Here is a 14,462-nt window from a genome sequence, read left to right as displayed (position 1 = left end):
AGAAAAGTGTCAATGAGAGCCAGTGATTATTTTCCATTAAAATGTTTTGGATTTGTGCGTCTTCAGAAGAAATGTACCATTATGTATTTTAGTAAAAGTATGCAAACTACAGGGTAAGAAAAATCTATGTAAAAACTATGGAGCTACGAAAAGCAAAACAAATCCTTTTATTTTTCGACATCCCTCCCCTTATTGTCCCTTCCGGGGATCCGTACATAACAAATACATTACATACACTTTCTAAAAACGTAGACAGTTCATGAAGTGTGATTTGTTTATGGAGAAACATTGGTAAAAATAAAAGGTCGAGAATACCGCAGCTGTAACGTCATGTGTCTCGCGAAGCTACAATACTTTCACTTTCATTTATCAGGAAGAAGAAGAAGCAGCGTGTAACGTGTAGAGCCAGGTCAAGGTACGTCTTATGCGTCATATATTTGTGTTTAACGTGTTATTTGTATGTTCAAAAAGAAGACATAATGTCCGTGACATAACGTAGTGTTTTGTAGGAAATACGGAAAATGTAAGACGAAATGATAGCCCTTTAAAGTTAGCCTTAGCGTGTCGCGTAAGTCATAACCGAAAGTGGAGTCTAGCGATTGTCGTTTAAACATCATGTTAACATGATTAATGATTGTTTTGATTAAAAAACAAATACCGATATTCTACGGAAGTATGCAGATAAAGTGCTGTAATCTATGAGAGACAGATTTGCTCTGTATTAAAGGGAGAAGACGGTCAAAATGGCATACAATGATGTTCCAGAGGACATGGAAGTGAGTACACTGCATCAGTCTGCAACTAATGTTGAACAATAAACCAGTATGAAAGACAGCTGTTGAGATAATTCAGTGCTATTATAATATGATTATTTGAAAATACTGTTTTCTGCTTAATGTTGTTTTTGTTTCAAAGTATCGTTTCCGAAATTGACTTTTTTTTAAATGTGTAGGTGGACGAGAATAATATCCAGCCGACTCCAAGCCCAACACCTACTGATACGTCCACTAAGGTGTGTGTGTTTGTGTTTGTGTGTGTGTGATTACATATTCATTTACAAATAACTTTATCCAGTCTTGTGCCATGTTTGGTTTTTAATAAGGGTGTGGAGTGTGGAAAGAGTGGCATTGAAACATTACTTCTAATATCATATTATAGATAACATACAATAGAAAACTTGCAAAACCAAAGTATGACAACATTATTTTTCACTATTTATAATGCTCAATAGCATGAAGGATTTTGTGTGATCTTGCTTTATAATATGGTGACATGAACTTTAACATGTTTCTTAGGCTCTCATGGCTTCATCACAGGACAAAGATGACGTTCAAGCCATTCTCTCTTTTAAGTGGTCAGAAGATGTTCCACTGCAGAAATGTCATCACAACCTGCAGAAAGTTCTGCAGACTTGGTCCAACACCAACAATCTCGATGCAGATTGCAAAGTTTCAAAAGTCTCAGAAGATGATAAAGTTGAGATACGTCTTACACCGGCTTCAGGTAGTACGAGTATATATTTTGACTGTTACATCAGACCTATATTACTCACATTTTGCATATTTTCTAATGCAATGTTTTCGTCTTCTCTTCATTTCAAAGGCAAACCCATTCCTGCGAGTGAGCTTCAGAAACTTAGTGGACAAGCACTGCACGGGAAAGATGGGAAAACAGTCACAATACTGTCTGTTACTCTGACACCGCTACAGCTTGAGACACAACAACCATCAACGAACCTTCCTCCTTCGCCAGATGTAGTATGTACTGTGTAGTTAATCAGACTGAATGAAATGCATTGAAAATAAAAATGTTGACACGGAAACATTGTATGTTATTCAGGATGTGCCACCGGAGGAGCAGAGCAGTTCAGTTTCGACAGAAGAAGAGAAGAAAGAAGAAGTGGCATGCAGTCTCTCAGTGGGCCCTTTCTGGTATGTGAGCCACATCTACAAGAAGGAAGTGGAACGTATAGAGAAAGAGAATGGTGTTAAAATCACAGCAGATGTAAAAATTACATTTGAAGCGACGAAAGATGGAAACCCAGAAAAAGCTCTCTCTGAGTTTACAAGCCTCGTCCAGAAGTACTCAAGCGATTTAGAAGCCTCACATATTCCTCTCAAGCATGTAGATCCAGAAGAGGTGAAGGAAGTGATGAAGATCGCTCAGAGGGAGGGGAGCAAGCTTTTGTTCACTCTAACGCCTGAAGAAATGATCTCATGGGGGCCAAGACAAAGTCAAGATACCTTCAGAAAGTCAACACAGAAAATGTTAAATATCAGCACTTCTGTTGTAGAGTCTGGAGAGGTGTCTCAAGACACATCACAGAACATTGGCATGAGCATCAAAGACCCTCTGGTCAATGCTGGGCTAACCATGGAGGAGAACTACTGGAAGCTGATGACTACCTCCTACCTAAAGCAAGTAGCTAAGATCAAAACTAAGTTTGGTGTTGATTTTAAAGAATCCGGCATCAGTCAGGGCAAAGTTGAAGTCAAAGTTTGCTACAAAAGATCTGGAGAAAATGCGTCAATGGAGAGCCACGCTCTCAGAGCCCTTCTTCATCTGTACCAGAAGATTGCCACATCACCCCTGAACTTCAGCCATCTCGCTGGTGCCACTGGGTTTAGAGGTTCACCAGAAAACCTGAGCAAAGCTGGTCCATCAGAGGGAGGAACTGTGTGGAATGGAACATCCGGAAACAACACTGAAGCACCCACAGGAGGGGGAGCAACTGCAGGAGATAATCAAGAGGACAACTGTTCTATATGCTTGGATACATTTCAAAATAAAAAACAGCTTAAATGTAAGCATGAGTTTTGTGAGGCTTGCCTGGAACAGTCAAAAGCATCCATGGGACCCACCTGTCCTCTTTGCAAATATGTATTTGGGAAGATGGAGGGAGACCAGCCCGATGGAAAAATGACAACGGAGAAGAGAACCTTCCATCTCGATGGATACCGAGGCTGCGGCACTATCGTCATCAACTATATCATTCCAGAAGGAACACAGACGGTAAATGTATTAATTTATATATTTGGAGACATTGTGTCAATGATGTAACGATTGCGTTTATTTCTGACTTGGTTTGTTGTATTTCACTCGTTTTGCAGGCAAAGCATCCACATCCTGGAAAGTACCTTTCTTCTTGTTACAGAACAGCCTACTTGCCAGACAACAAAGAGGGCACAGAAGTGCTGCACCTGTTGGAGAAAGCGTTTAAGCAGAAGCTAATTTTCACAGTTGGGACGTCCAGAACATCAGGGATGGATGACGTGGTGACCTGGAACGACATTCACCACAAGACAAACACTTTTGGAGGACCACACAAGTACAGCAACCAAATCTCTTAGTTCTTTATAATATATACTGTTTTTGATGTTAAGTCTACTGAAAAGTCACAAATGTAATATATTAATCGTTCTTTTGTTGTTTCCTCAGTTTTGGGTATCCTGACCCTCACTACCTGGACAGAGTCAGAGAGGAGCTGAAGGCTAAAGGCATCGAGTGAAGACTTCCATACGAAGTTACGGAGGAGAGTTATTTTCTCACTAAAATAATAATTATGTAAAACAATCATTACTTTAATGCTCTTACTGTTGTATTGCATGCCGTCTTTTCTTCTCTTGTTATTCTTTTAATTATTAGTAAGGGTTGCTTTGAGTTTATAGCTTATCAATATGTATCATCTTCACATATATAGTATAACTTTCTTTGATGAAGGATATCCTACATTTTTGGAAAAACAATTCAAACATGGATGTCGAGTAAAACAGAGTGGTGTCATCATTAGTTAAAAGCTTAAATAAAAAGGTGAGTTTTAAGAAGTGATTTAAACAATATCACTGATTCTGCCAGCCTCAGATACTCAATTAATTCTTAAACAGGCAGGTAGCCAGTGAAGAGAGATTAAAACAGGGTGATTTGATCTAGCCTTTTGGTATTTGTTAAAGTCTTGCATTTCGCACAAGTCTAAGGCAAAATATAGATTATCGGCCTAACAGTAATCGAGACGAGAACAGATACTAGCGTGGATGACTGTCTTCAAATCAGACCGGGATATGAAGGACTGGATTTTTTTTAAATGATACGTAACTAATAAAAACATGATTGAATAACTTTTGTGATTGCAGGTTTTATCTTTGAGGAGAGGGAGCCGAGATGTATTTGCGGGGACGGGGTTGGTTTAGGATGGCCAGAAATGAGTACTTCTGATTTCTGTCATTTAACTGGAGAAAGTGATGTGCCATCCAGCATTTTATTTATTGTATCACTGCAGTACACATATTTGTGCATCATCAGCATAGCAGTGATATAAAATATTGTGTTTTTGTATGATATGTCCTAGTGGCAGCATGTAGATGGAAAATAATAATGGCCCAAGAATAAAACCTTATTATTACCTTAACCAGTATAAGAATGACATTGGCATATATAAATCAAACTGTCTACAGTACATATAATTAATTTACAATTTCCCAAATAAATGATTAAACCAACCCACACTGTCTCATCAAAGCATTCTTTAATATATCAGTATGTTGTGAAACAAAAACACAAAACCCAATTGCTTGTTTTTTGTACAATTTTTTCATTTTTATTTATAACAATATCTGTTATTTAGTTTGTAAAGCACTCCAACAAAAATTAAACATTCTCTTTCCAGAAGAAAGTCTGAGCCTCCATGCATTGTGTACTATAAAAGCTATGTGTCATTTTTCATTAAAAAAACAAACAAGGACTAATCAAAAACATTCTGAAAATGCATGTATGATTTTGCAAAAATGTTCTTTAGGTAAAATGATTGTACTTCTCTCTCAATTAAAGGCAAAACATATACAACAGCATAAAATATCGCTTGCTGACAGGTAAGCAAAGTAAAAGGTTGTTATTGTAATTACATTAAAGATTGGTGTTACTTTCCACATGCATTAAGATATGGCTGACAGTAAGCAGCATTTTGAGACAAGCTGAGCGTAAGGACGTGTCAGAGCGACCAGAATGGTAGCATTAGCAGCAGCAGGTCACAGAGGAGTGAGCAACACACTCTGGGCTCTTCTTACTTCTCTTATTTTTCATTTCCTCACTCCTCGGTCTCACCGCAAGTTGATTTGTCTGCGCCATCTTGAGTAGCGTCCATAGACGGTATATATAAAGGTAGCGTCCCAATGGCCTTATTTTTGCCGGAGGAGCGATAACGGAGGAGCTATAACCGAGGAACCACCAGACCATCCTCCGATGAAATCCTCAGACACTCGCCCCGCCCCCTTACTGTGTATCGCTCACTGATTGGACGAGGCAGCGCATGCACTGATCGATGCTTCTTGACATGAGAGCAGGCTTGTTTGAGACAAGCGAGACCTGCGCAGTTGCGATCAACGTCTTGCTAGTGCGTTGCATGATGGTTAGTCATTTTGTCCGCCTTGCTCTGGAGGCTCGCCTACATGAGACGTTGAAATCTCTCGGGACAAAGACGCCCGCAGCCTTGAGAGCGAGGCGCGGCGAGGCGGCGCAGTGCCTCTCCACGGGCTAAGGAAGCGAAATGCTTGATGGGAAAGGACTCGCTGGTATCTCGAGCTGAGCGCTCATTGGTGGTTTTTACCACGTGCTGCTAATGAAACTCTCCAATTGGCTCGGCAAAAGTTTGTTGTTGTTTTGTGTCAGTTTTACGTCGCCACTTCCATTCACATTTGTCATCATTGTTCCACAATGTTTATCATCATGAAATGAATATCTATATATTTTATACTATACTTGCACTGCTTACCGTTTTCATACTTTATATATCTTAGCATATTCATACACACTGTTCATACTGCTCACAGGCTGATATCTAGTGTATTCATCTCACTGTTTATTCATCATTCAATTAATTCTATATTTTATTCTGTAGATTGTGTACATTACTTTTCACTTTACTGCTTGTTGCACCTGGTGAGAAGCTAAACTGCATTTCGTTGTCTCAGTACCTGTAATATGTGTAATAACAATAAAGTTGAATCTAATCTTGAGCAGGAACAAATGTATTTACTTAGTACATATCTGACATTAACGATTAAACACATGTGTGCATTCTTTATAAATGCAAACCGAGTCAAGCCGACTCCGGAGGTGGCGGTATGCACCTTAAAGTTGTTTGCAATCCGCCAAAAAACCGAGAGAAGAAGAAGACGAAGCCGACTCCGAGCTGTCCGACTTCAGGCGAGCTTTTTGAGACCTCCCCCGGCTGCGATCGGCTATTCTCGTCTACTTTCGAGGCGAGCCGCAACGCGTCTCAAACAAGCCTAGCAGTTTCCCAGCGGAGTGAAGAAAATACATGAACCTCACGGGAGTCACTCCTCAGTTTATACCGTGTTTTGTTTCAATTAATGTATCATTTAGTTACAAATATGTGATATCTGAACAACAAAGTGGTCAAAAATCATTTTATTCATTTTTTGGAAACATTTTCATGATCGCTTTTTACGTTTTATATTTACATTTATTGTCATTTCCATTCAGTCATTCATTAAGTGCTATTTAAAATGTTAATTTGCTACATATCCAAACAAACAAACAAAGTGTGCAATCCAATGAATGTTAATCTAACTGGGTTTTGATAGATAACATATATCTTTTTCTTCTCTCAATTATTTTATTTCTATTGTGCACTCTAATCAATATTAATCTAACTAATGTTCGTTTATACATTTTAAGAATGGCGTTTATCTTTTTTGAGAATGAGTTCTTATTTTATTTTATTTATTTGGGTCTACAACAGATGATACAAATGTTTGTGTCAGTAAGTAGGCTTGTTTGAGACGCGTTGCGGCTCGCCTCGAAAGTAGACGAGAATAGCCGATCGCAGCCGGGGGAGGTCTCAAAAAGCTTGCCTGAAGTCGGACAGCTCGGAGTCGGCTTCGTCTTCTTCTTCTTCTTCTCTCGGTTTTTTGGCGGATTGCAAACAGCTTGTAGGTGCATACTGCTGCCTCCGGAGTCGGTTTGACTCGGTTTGCATTTATAAAGAATGCACACATCAATCAATCAATCAATCAATGTTTATTTATATAGCCCAATATCACAAATGTTACATTTGTCTCAGTGGACTTTACAGTTTGTACAAAATATCAGTATGACAATACGACACCCTCTGTCCTTAGACCCTCACATCGTACAAGGAAAAACTTCCGAAGAAAACCCACAGTTTAAAGGGAAAAATGGGAGAAACCTCAGGGAGAGCAACAGAGGAGGGATCCCTCTCCCAGGACGGACAGACGTGCAATAGATGCCGTGTGTAAATTGAAAAGATAATACATTTGCAACATAGGTAGTCCAAATGTTTGGAAATGCATGTGTGTATAATAGGAAGATGAATCCACGAGGATATCCATCCAGGACCTATGATCCAGGACCACAGCCACGACTCAAGATCCAGGGCTCGCGATCCAGGACAGAGGAGCGCAGGATCATCCATGACTCCGGATCCCGGCGTATATAGACACTGTGAAGTAAAAACTTCTTTGCAGCAATGTTGAGCGCATCATCAAATGAGGGAAACTGGATTCGCCTGTCAATACACTGATATTTATTGAGAGACAGACAATTACATACGGCCGGGAGATCATCCTAGTTTCACACTGTCCTTGTGCTCCACCAAGGTAATCTCTGAACCAAAAGACACAAAACATCTAACCAACATTAGGTTATTTTATTTTCATTATTACCATACAATACATAGATTTAAGAATAAATGAAACAAATAATACAACATTGACCTATTTGAGCAGACAGATGACCCGCAGTTATGCCTCTGAGCTTCCCGGGTGTAAAACAGAGGCTTTTTTGCTATTTATTTACCTTTTGCGGAAATTTAGATTCATTTTACGTTGGCTGTGGACTGATTCATTTATTAGTTGTTACAAAACATGCACAAGACGGCAGGTATACAAACAAACACGAAACAATTATACAAACAAACATGAACCTGCAACAAATATCAGGTGACAGCTAAACTCATCCAGTTTAATTTTAATCCGAATTAGGGAAACTTCAGCGGGGGTAGGGAAATATCAGTACTTATTTTTACTTATTTTTTTTTAAAATAAAAAAAAAACAAAATAAACAAAATCCAATTCAATAATCCGTAAGTTTATTAAACACAGTGTGAATGTAATATTCTGCCACCACCCTTCCCATTTAATAGCTCAATTTAGTTCTTGAGCTTATGGTGTGATTAACAGAAAATACAAGTCTGTGTTGTTAAACATTAATTCAGTTGATGAGCAATAAACTACCTTATTCTCAATCAAAACCACTATGCAAATGTAGTGGTAAAACTGCTCAACCGACTGAGAGCAGAGATATTCATTAATTAAATTAATTCTAAGAACGGAATCTGCTGAAGAGTAATAACCACATTATTCTCAATCAACAACCACTATGCTAATTTAGTGGTGCTCTGCCCTCCCCGATCCGGAGAGCAGAGACTTTTAATGAATTCAGTACCCTTTATTTTAACAACAGCCAAATTCAACAACCCCTCAGTTTATGAAACACAGCGTGACGTAATATTTCGTATCACGTTTCCCGTTAATAAGAGTTCTGTTTAGTTCCAAAACTCATAATGGTGCGATTTAAGAAGATACGACACTGTGCTTTGTTTATCCCCGTGTGTGCTGCTCCCCACAGGGGGGGGGGGGGGGGGGGGGGAGGGGAATTACCCACACCCTGCACCCGCAGCAGCAGCAACAGGAAAATTTCGAGGCGAGTTGATTTAACTAGTTAAAACCGTTGAAATCTCCAGAATTCGGCGATTCGTTTCAGTACAAATCTTTACATTGCTTTTAAACCGAAGTTCCACATTACTGATGCCATCTTTAAGGTCTCTCCGAATATTTTCCGTGCACACACACAGAGGAAACCAAAAATATTGCATCTATCTGTTCCACAGGTAATTTTATACCGTCAATCACAGAGTCTGGCGAGGCAATGTCAAAATATAGATTTGAAATTACACTCACCAGCTCGACGATTTGTTGGTAACTGTTCGTGACGCCAAAATGTGAAGTAAAAACTTCTTTGCAGCAATGTTGAGCGCATCATCAAATGAGGGAAACTGGATTCGCCTGTCAATACACTGATATTTATTGAGAGACAGACAATTACATACGGCCGGGAGATCATCCTAGTTTCACACTGTCCTTGTGCTCCACCAAGGTAATCTCTGAACCAAAAGACACAAAACATCTAACCAACACGAGGAGAGGCGGGCTCCCAGAAAGCCCGCGTATAATCAATAGCCGATGCGAGACAATGGTCTGCTTGTCTCAAAGAGATGCTGCCAGGTCAACCCCCCACGGACATAGGAGAAGCGTTTGACCTGTGACCTCAACATCACAGAGGAGTCTCTGACTGACTACAAGCAGATGTTTGCAGTATCACAGATTCTATAAAACAATAAGAAACTCTATAAACAGATCAGATGAAAATATTCTCTTACAGACACCAAAAAGAAAGACATTTGGGGAAGCTGGGTTAATCGGAACATGAGAGTACACAGGTATAGACAGAGAGAAGGAAGAAGTAAGATGTCCCCCGACAAACTAAGCCTATATCAGCAAAACACATGTGTTTAATCTAGGGCCGGGACTCGATTAAAAAAATGTATCTAATTAATTAGAGGCTTTGTAATTAATTAATCGAAATTAATCGCATTTTTAATCACATATACATATTTGACCTGAGAACAGTGAGAAGCAATTTTTTTCACATGGATTTTAGTATACCATTAGGCGCATTCACACCGCAGTACTTTTCCCACAAAGGTTCATGAGAACTCTTTGAACCTGGGGGTAGATTAGGCAAATGAAGCCACTGACGTCACTTCTTCTGCTTTGGGTTTACTGGCAGGCCGCAAACCACTTCACGGCGTATACTGCCGCCCAAAGTCCCCGGCCGGAAGTCCCCGGAGTTGGGGACTGGCTTCAGTAGAAGCTGCTGGGAGTCCCAGCAGCTTCTACTGAAGCCTTCCGAGTAAATCGCCAGAACGCCGACACCTCCTCATCTCCACCGCTCCCATGTTTTATTTTGTGTTGCCATAAGTTAGTCTCTCTGCGTTTCTGCGCTGGGCTAATGCTAATAATGCTAATGCGAGGATATGGCGACAATGGCGGCTTCACAAAACTTTTTGGGAGTTTTACGGGGCGTGGTTTGCAATCCGCCCAGCCAATCAGACATATAGCTCTCTTCTCACAAGAGAGCCGTACGAAAGTCCCTGCTCTCTAGCAGGGACTCTCGTGGGGTGAACTAATTTTAGTACCGGCTCTTTTTGGTGTGAACGCGATAAAAGAGGCTAACGTCCACGCTAGCTTCCACGCTAGCTGCTATATGTTTTGCATTGAGGTGATACTTGAGGCTTGATGTGCTGCGGTGATATGCGAATTCCTTTTTGCATAATTTGCACACAACCGTGCTCTTATCGACGCTTCCATCCGTCCGTTTTTTAAAACAACATTTCCCACTGTTGTTCACTGTGGTTTGTTGTTGTCTGAAGTCATGAACGTTAGTTGGTGCTCCAGTATAATCGGTACGCCTGAAACTCATCCAGTGAGAAACGTTCCGCGGTGCAAAAATAAGTGCGATTAAACGCGTTAATTTTTGTGTAATTAATTAATCTTAATTAACGCGTTAAAGTCCCGGCCCTAGTTTAATCGTTAATGTCAGATATGTACTAAGTAAATACATTTGTTCCTGCTCAAGATTAGATTCAACTTTATTGTTATTGCACATATTACAGGTACTGAGACAACAAAATGTAGTTTAGCTTCTAACCAGGTGCAACAAGCAGTAAAGTGAAAAGTAATGTACACAATCTACAGAATAAAATATAGAATGAATTGAATGATGAATAAACAGTGAGGGGTATGAATACACTAGATATCAGCCTGTGAGCAGTATGAACAGTGTGTATGAATATGCTAAGATATATAAAGTATGAAAACGGTAAGCAGTGCAAGTATAGTATAAAATATATGGATATTAATTTAATGATGATAAATATTGTGGAACAATGATGAAAAATGTGAATGGAAGTGGCGACGTAAAACTGACACAAAACAACAACAAACTTTTGCCGAGCCAATTGGAGAGTTTCATCACCAGCACGTGGAAAAAACCACCAATGAGCGCTCAGCTCGAGATACCAGCGAGTCGTTTCCCATCAAGCATTTCGCTTCCGCAGCCCGTGGAGAGGAACTGCGCCGCCTCGCCGCGCCTCGCTCTCAAGGCTGCGGGCGTCTTTGTCCCGCGAGATTTCAACGTCTCATGTAGGCGAGCCTCCAGAGCAATTCGGACAAAATGACTAACCATCATGCAACGCACGAGCAAGACGTTGATCGCAACTGCGCAGGTCTGCGCAGGTCTCGCTTGTCTCAAACAAGCCTAATGTGTACTAACAGAGGCGGGGGTGTGTGTGGAAATAACGGGGACAGAGCTGGGTTGCGTTCCGATAATCCAAAAATCAGCTCCTAAATTCTAAACCTATCTCCTATTCCTTGACCTCTGAGTGAAACGTCACGGGGTTAAGGGATAGTGGATAGGAGAATTCAAAAGGATTTAGGAGAAGAGACCGCGGTACTTTAGAGAATCCGAATGCACTTTCACTATCCGACGTGTTTATGATGCGCCAGCGGTCGTCATGAATGTGCGTCTGCTGCTGTGGGGAAACTATGGAAACTAGTTTTCTATGCAGCGGACTACAACATGGATGTTTAATAAGAACGAGGGACTACTGTAAACGCATCTAGAGACTCTGCACCGTGCTCTGATGCTGTTGCTTTATGCCTTATGAACGTGGACAACAGAGAAACATATTCTTCATGACCAAAGTTGGAATTGAAATAAAAAAGGAAAGTGAAACTTATGCTCGTCACCCTCTCCCTCCGGTCCACATTAATACAAATGATCCCAATACGTATGATTGTATGAAAATATCTTAAAATCAATACAAATGTATTTATTATAAACGTTAATCCTTAACATCTATCACTGTGTATATCACCATTCAAACATCTTTTAAAAGTTGAACAAACCCCACACAGCTCAGTAAAGACTGTGAGATGTTGACTTTATTTGATCATTTCAGTAAAAACTAACGTTCATATTTCTCTTTTTGATTATAATACTGATGAACGTTCAGAAAAAAGCACTTTGGCAACTTACCACATACGTTTTAAAATGCCTAATAAGCACCGTAACTTTCATGATATCATTTCTCGGTCATAATCGGTTGTTTCCGTGAACGGCCGACTGTTGAGTGACGGCAAATGCTGCGGCTGCAATGCATTGTGGGGCAGCATTTTCTCCTCTCCTTTCGGTTAGGGAGGTCCAGTGGTTCCTAAGCTAAAGGAGGTTATAAAGGAAGTTTGAAACCTCCTTTCCTTTCATTTGGAGAATTGGAACGGCACTTATCATGGCTGCCACTGACGTACTTCCGGGTCATTTCACTTGGTTAGGAAGGTTCCTAAGCTAAATGGACTATTGGAATGCAACCCTGCTGTCAGACGATCAGCTGTGCAGCGTCATCACAAACGGACGTCGCTTCACGTGACGCTCCGGAGGAAAGGACGTCCCATTGCTCTTAAAACTCATTTCCCTGCTTCTCGTGGTTTCCTTAGAGGCTTCTCAATACTCAAATTTCCCCTCCTCGACTGCTCGACTCCTCGGTCCTCCGGTAGTGACCCGGAAATGAATTTCAGAGCGCCATTTTGAAGGACGTCTCATTTCTCTAAATGCACACCGAGGACCGAGCATCGAGCGTCGAGGAGGCTCTCTGGAGGAGCTATAACCGAGGATACACTGATGGTTCCTCCACGGCTCCTCCACGGATGCATTTCCGGGAACGGTGGAGGCGTGACGCACGGCCGGACTTATCTCAGCCAATGACAGCTATGCATGCATCCCCTGGATATTATTTTAGAAACTGCTCTCATCGCATCGCGATGTTTCCAGAGAGAACAGCTGTAAGGTCCGTGCAGAAAGCAGAGCAGTGTGTATAATATATATCACTCAGTATAACAGGCCTACTCTCTTTATTTGCTTTAGTTTAGTAGATATCTACAAACAAAGAGTCGATATTTTTCTAAGACCATTGCTTCACATAATAAAATACACAACGGCTTATGCTTTAGGAGCTGTAGGTGTGTGTGGTACAGTATGTAGGTATGTGTGTTGTACAGTGCGTAAATGTGGCGGACATACGGGTCTCAGTTGGTTTGGTGTCCTCTGCTTACTTTTAATACTTGTAAATACAACTTTTGGCCCGTAATTTCAATTCCCCATTTCAGCGACCAGAGAGAGGGGGGGGGATATATTCAGTCTCTGATTCTGTTACGTTATTATGAGAGTGCTCTCATACTTTAAATTGTATATATTTATATAAATATATTTGTGTGTGTGTGTCCGCATCTGTAGCCTGTTATTGTCTCATTATACCGCACTCTCAATGAATTCAAAGTAAATATGTGGGGGAACAATGTTCAGCTGATCTAACAGAGATACAGTGCTATATGACAAAACACTCGACAGCTGATGCAGCTGTTGCCACGTAATAATGAACGGACGTCTCTTTAAAATGACCGCTCAGAGGAGAGGAGTTCTCATTTCTTTAAACGTCTGCTGCTTCCCCTCCTCTCTCCTCGGTCCTCCGCTCGCATCTCCTGTGGGCGGGTCTAAGTCTCGAGGAGGGGAACCGAGGAGGGGAAATTTGAGTATTGAGAAGCCTCTCTTGTGTCTCTCCATGCTTCCCTGGTGGGAGGGACTAGTCACAGGGAAACGACGCAAGTGAGACGCAAGGAATCCATTTAACCGAAGTGAGAAGGCCCCCCTCACTCCATAAACGTCCAATTGTGACGCTCCTAGGCTCCTTCAGCTACATAAAAGGACGCAAATAGCTTTCAATTGATTGCAATGTATTCCCATCTGCGGCGGGATTTGACGCTGACGGCCCCTACACACGGCGGCGTGCGTTACCGTTTGGCTGTGGGCGTGTCTGAAGCTTGGGGATTTTTTACGAACAACGCGACCAACAACCAATCACATGAATGTCCCGCCCCGGACATACAAAGCAAAGCATTCATGCTACATCCATGCTGGCTAAATATACTGTCTATGCTTGCTAGCTGTCCATTCAAACGAAGTACACTGGATATAAACTCCCCAAACAGGCGAAAACCTACCAGTTTCACCCACTGTCTCTGCCACCTCCCCCCATGCCTGGCTTCTCCGGTTTGTATCCCTGTATGTAAAGAGGGACTGGTCATATAGTACCGGGTGATTCCCTAACGCCACGATAATTTCTTCCTCCATTTTTTGACATGGGAAATAACTGCGGTCTGGCTCTCCCAACATACACGCGGTTTGATTGGCTAGCGCTTGTAATGTCAGATTTGCATACGCGGGATTTGATTGGCTGACGCCTCCGTCGAGGC

The 14,462-nt window shown here is 41.2% G+C and overlaps 1 protein-coding gene across 2 annotated transcripts; it reads left to right on the top strand.

Annotated features, from left to right (window-relative positions):
* Positions 1 to 211: 211 nt before the first annotated feature.
* On the top strand, positions 212 to 4,496 carry LOC117551177 (E3 ubiquitin-protein ligase DTX3L-like). Of its 2 annotated transcripts, none has more exons than XM_034223922.1 (8): positions 212 to 415; positions 728 to 776; positions 953 to 1,012; positions 1,296 to 1,503; positions 1,603 to 1,757; positions 1,840 to 3,012; positions 3,111 to 3,328; positions 3,439 to 4,496. In XM_034223922.1, exons 2-8 carry the CDS (start codon positions 744 to 746, stop codon positions 3,506 to 3,508), a joined length of 1,917 nt encoding a protein of 638 aa, XP_034079813.1. In that variant the 5' UTR covers positions 212 to 415; positions 728 to 743; the 3' UTR covers positions 3,509 to 4,496. The 2 variants fall into 2 exon arrangements, with proteins under 2 accessions (XP_034079813.1, XP_034079814.1); XM_034223923.1 differs by having other exon boundaries at positions 710 to 776.
* Positions 4,497 to 14,462: the final 9,966 nt, after the last annotated feature.

The sequence above is a fragment of the Gymnodraco acuticeps genome, unplaced genomic scaffold, assembly GCF_902827175.1.
Source record: "Gymnodraco acuticeps unplaced genomic scaffold, fGymAcu1.1, whole genome shotgun sequence".
Classification (NCBI taxonomy): domain Eukaryota; kingdom Metazoa; phylum Chordata; class Actinopteri; order Perciformes; family Bathydraconidae; genus Gymnodraco; species Gymnodraco acuticeps.
Note: the sequence above shows the minus strand (reverse complement) of the source record. Positions and strands in the feature narration are given on the sequence as shown.

What these genes read in the sequence shown, in the direction of transcription:
- LOC117551177 (XM_034223922.1), top strand. Translation starts at nt 744, where the DNA reads ATGGCATACAATGATGTTCCAGAGGACATGGAA. An exon ending in ACGTCTTACACCGGCTTCAG is followed by an intron (nt 1,504 to 1,602) that starts GTAGTACGAGTA and finishes TTCATTTCAAAG; the next exon opens with GCAAACCCATTCCTGCGAGT. An exon ending in TTCCAGAAGGAACACAGACG is followed by an intron (nt 3,013 to 3,110) that starts GTAAATGTATTA and finishes CTCGTTTTGCAG; the next exon opens with GCAAAGCATCCACATCCTGG.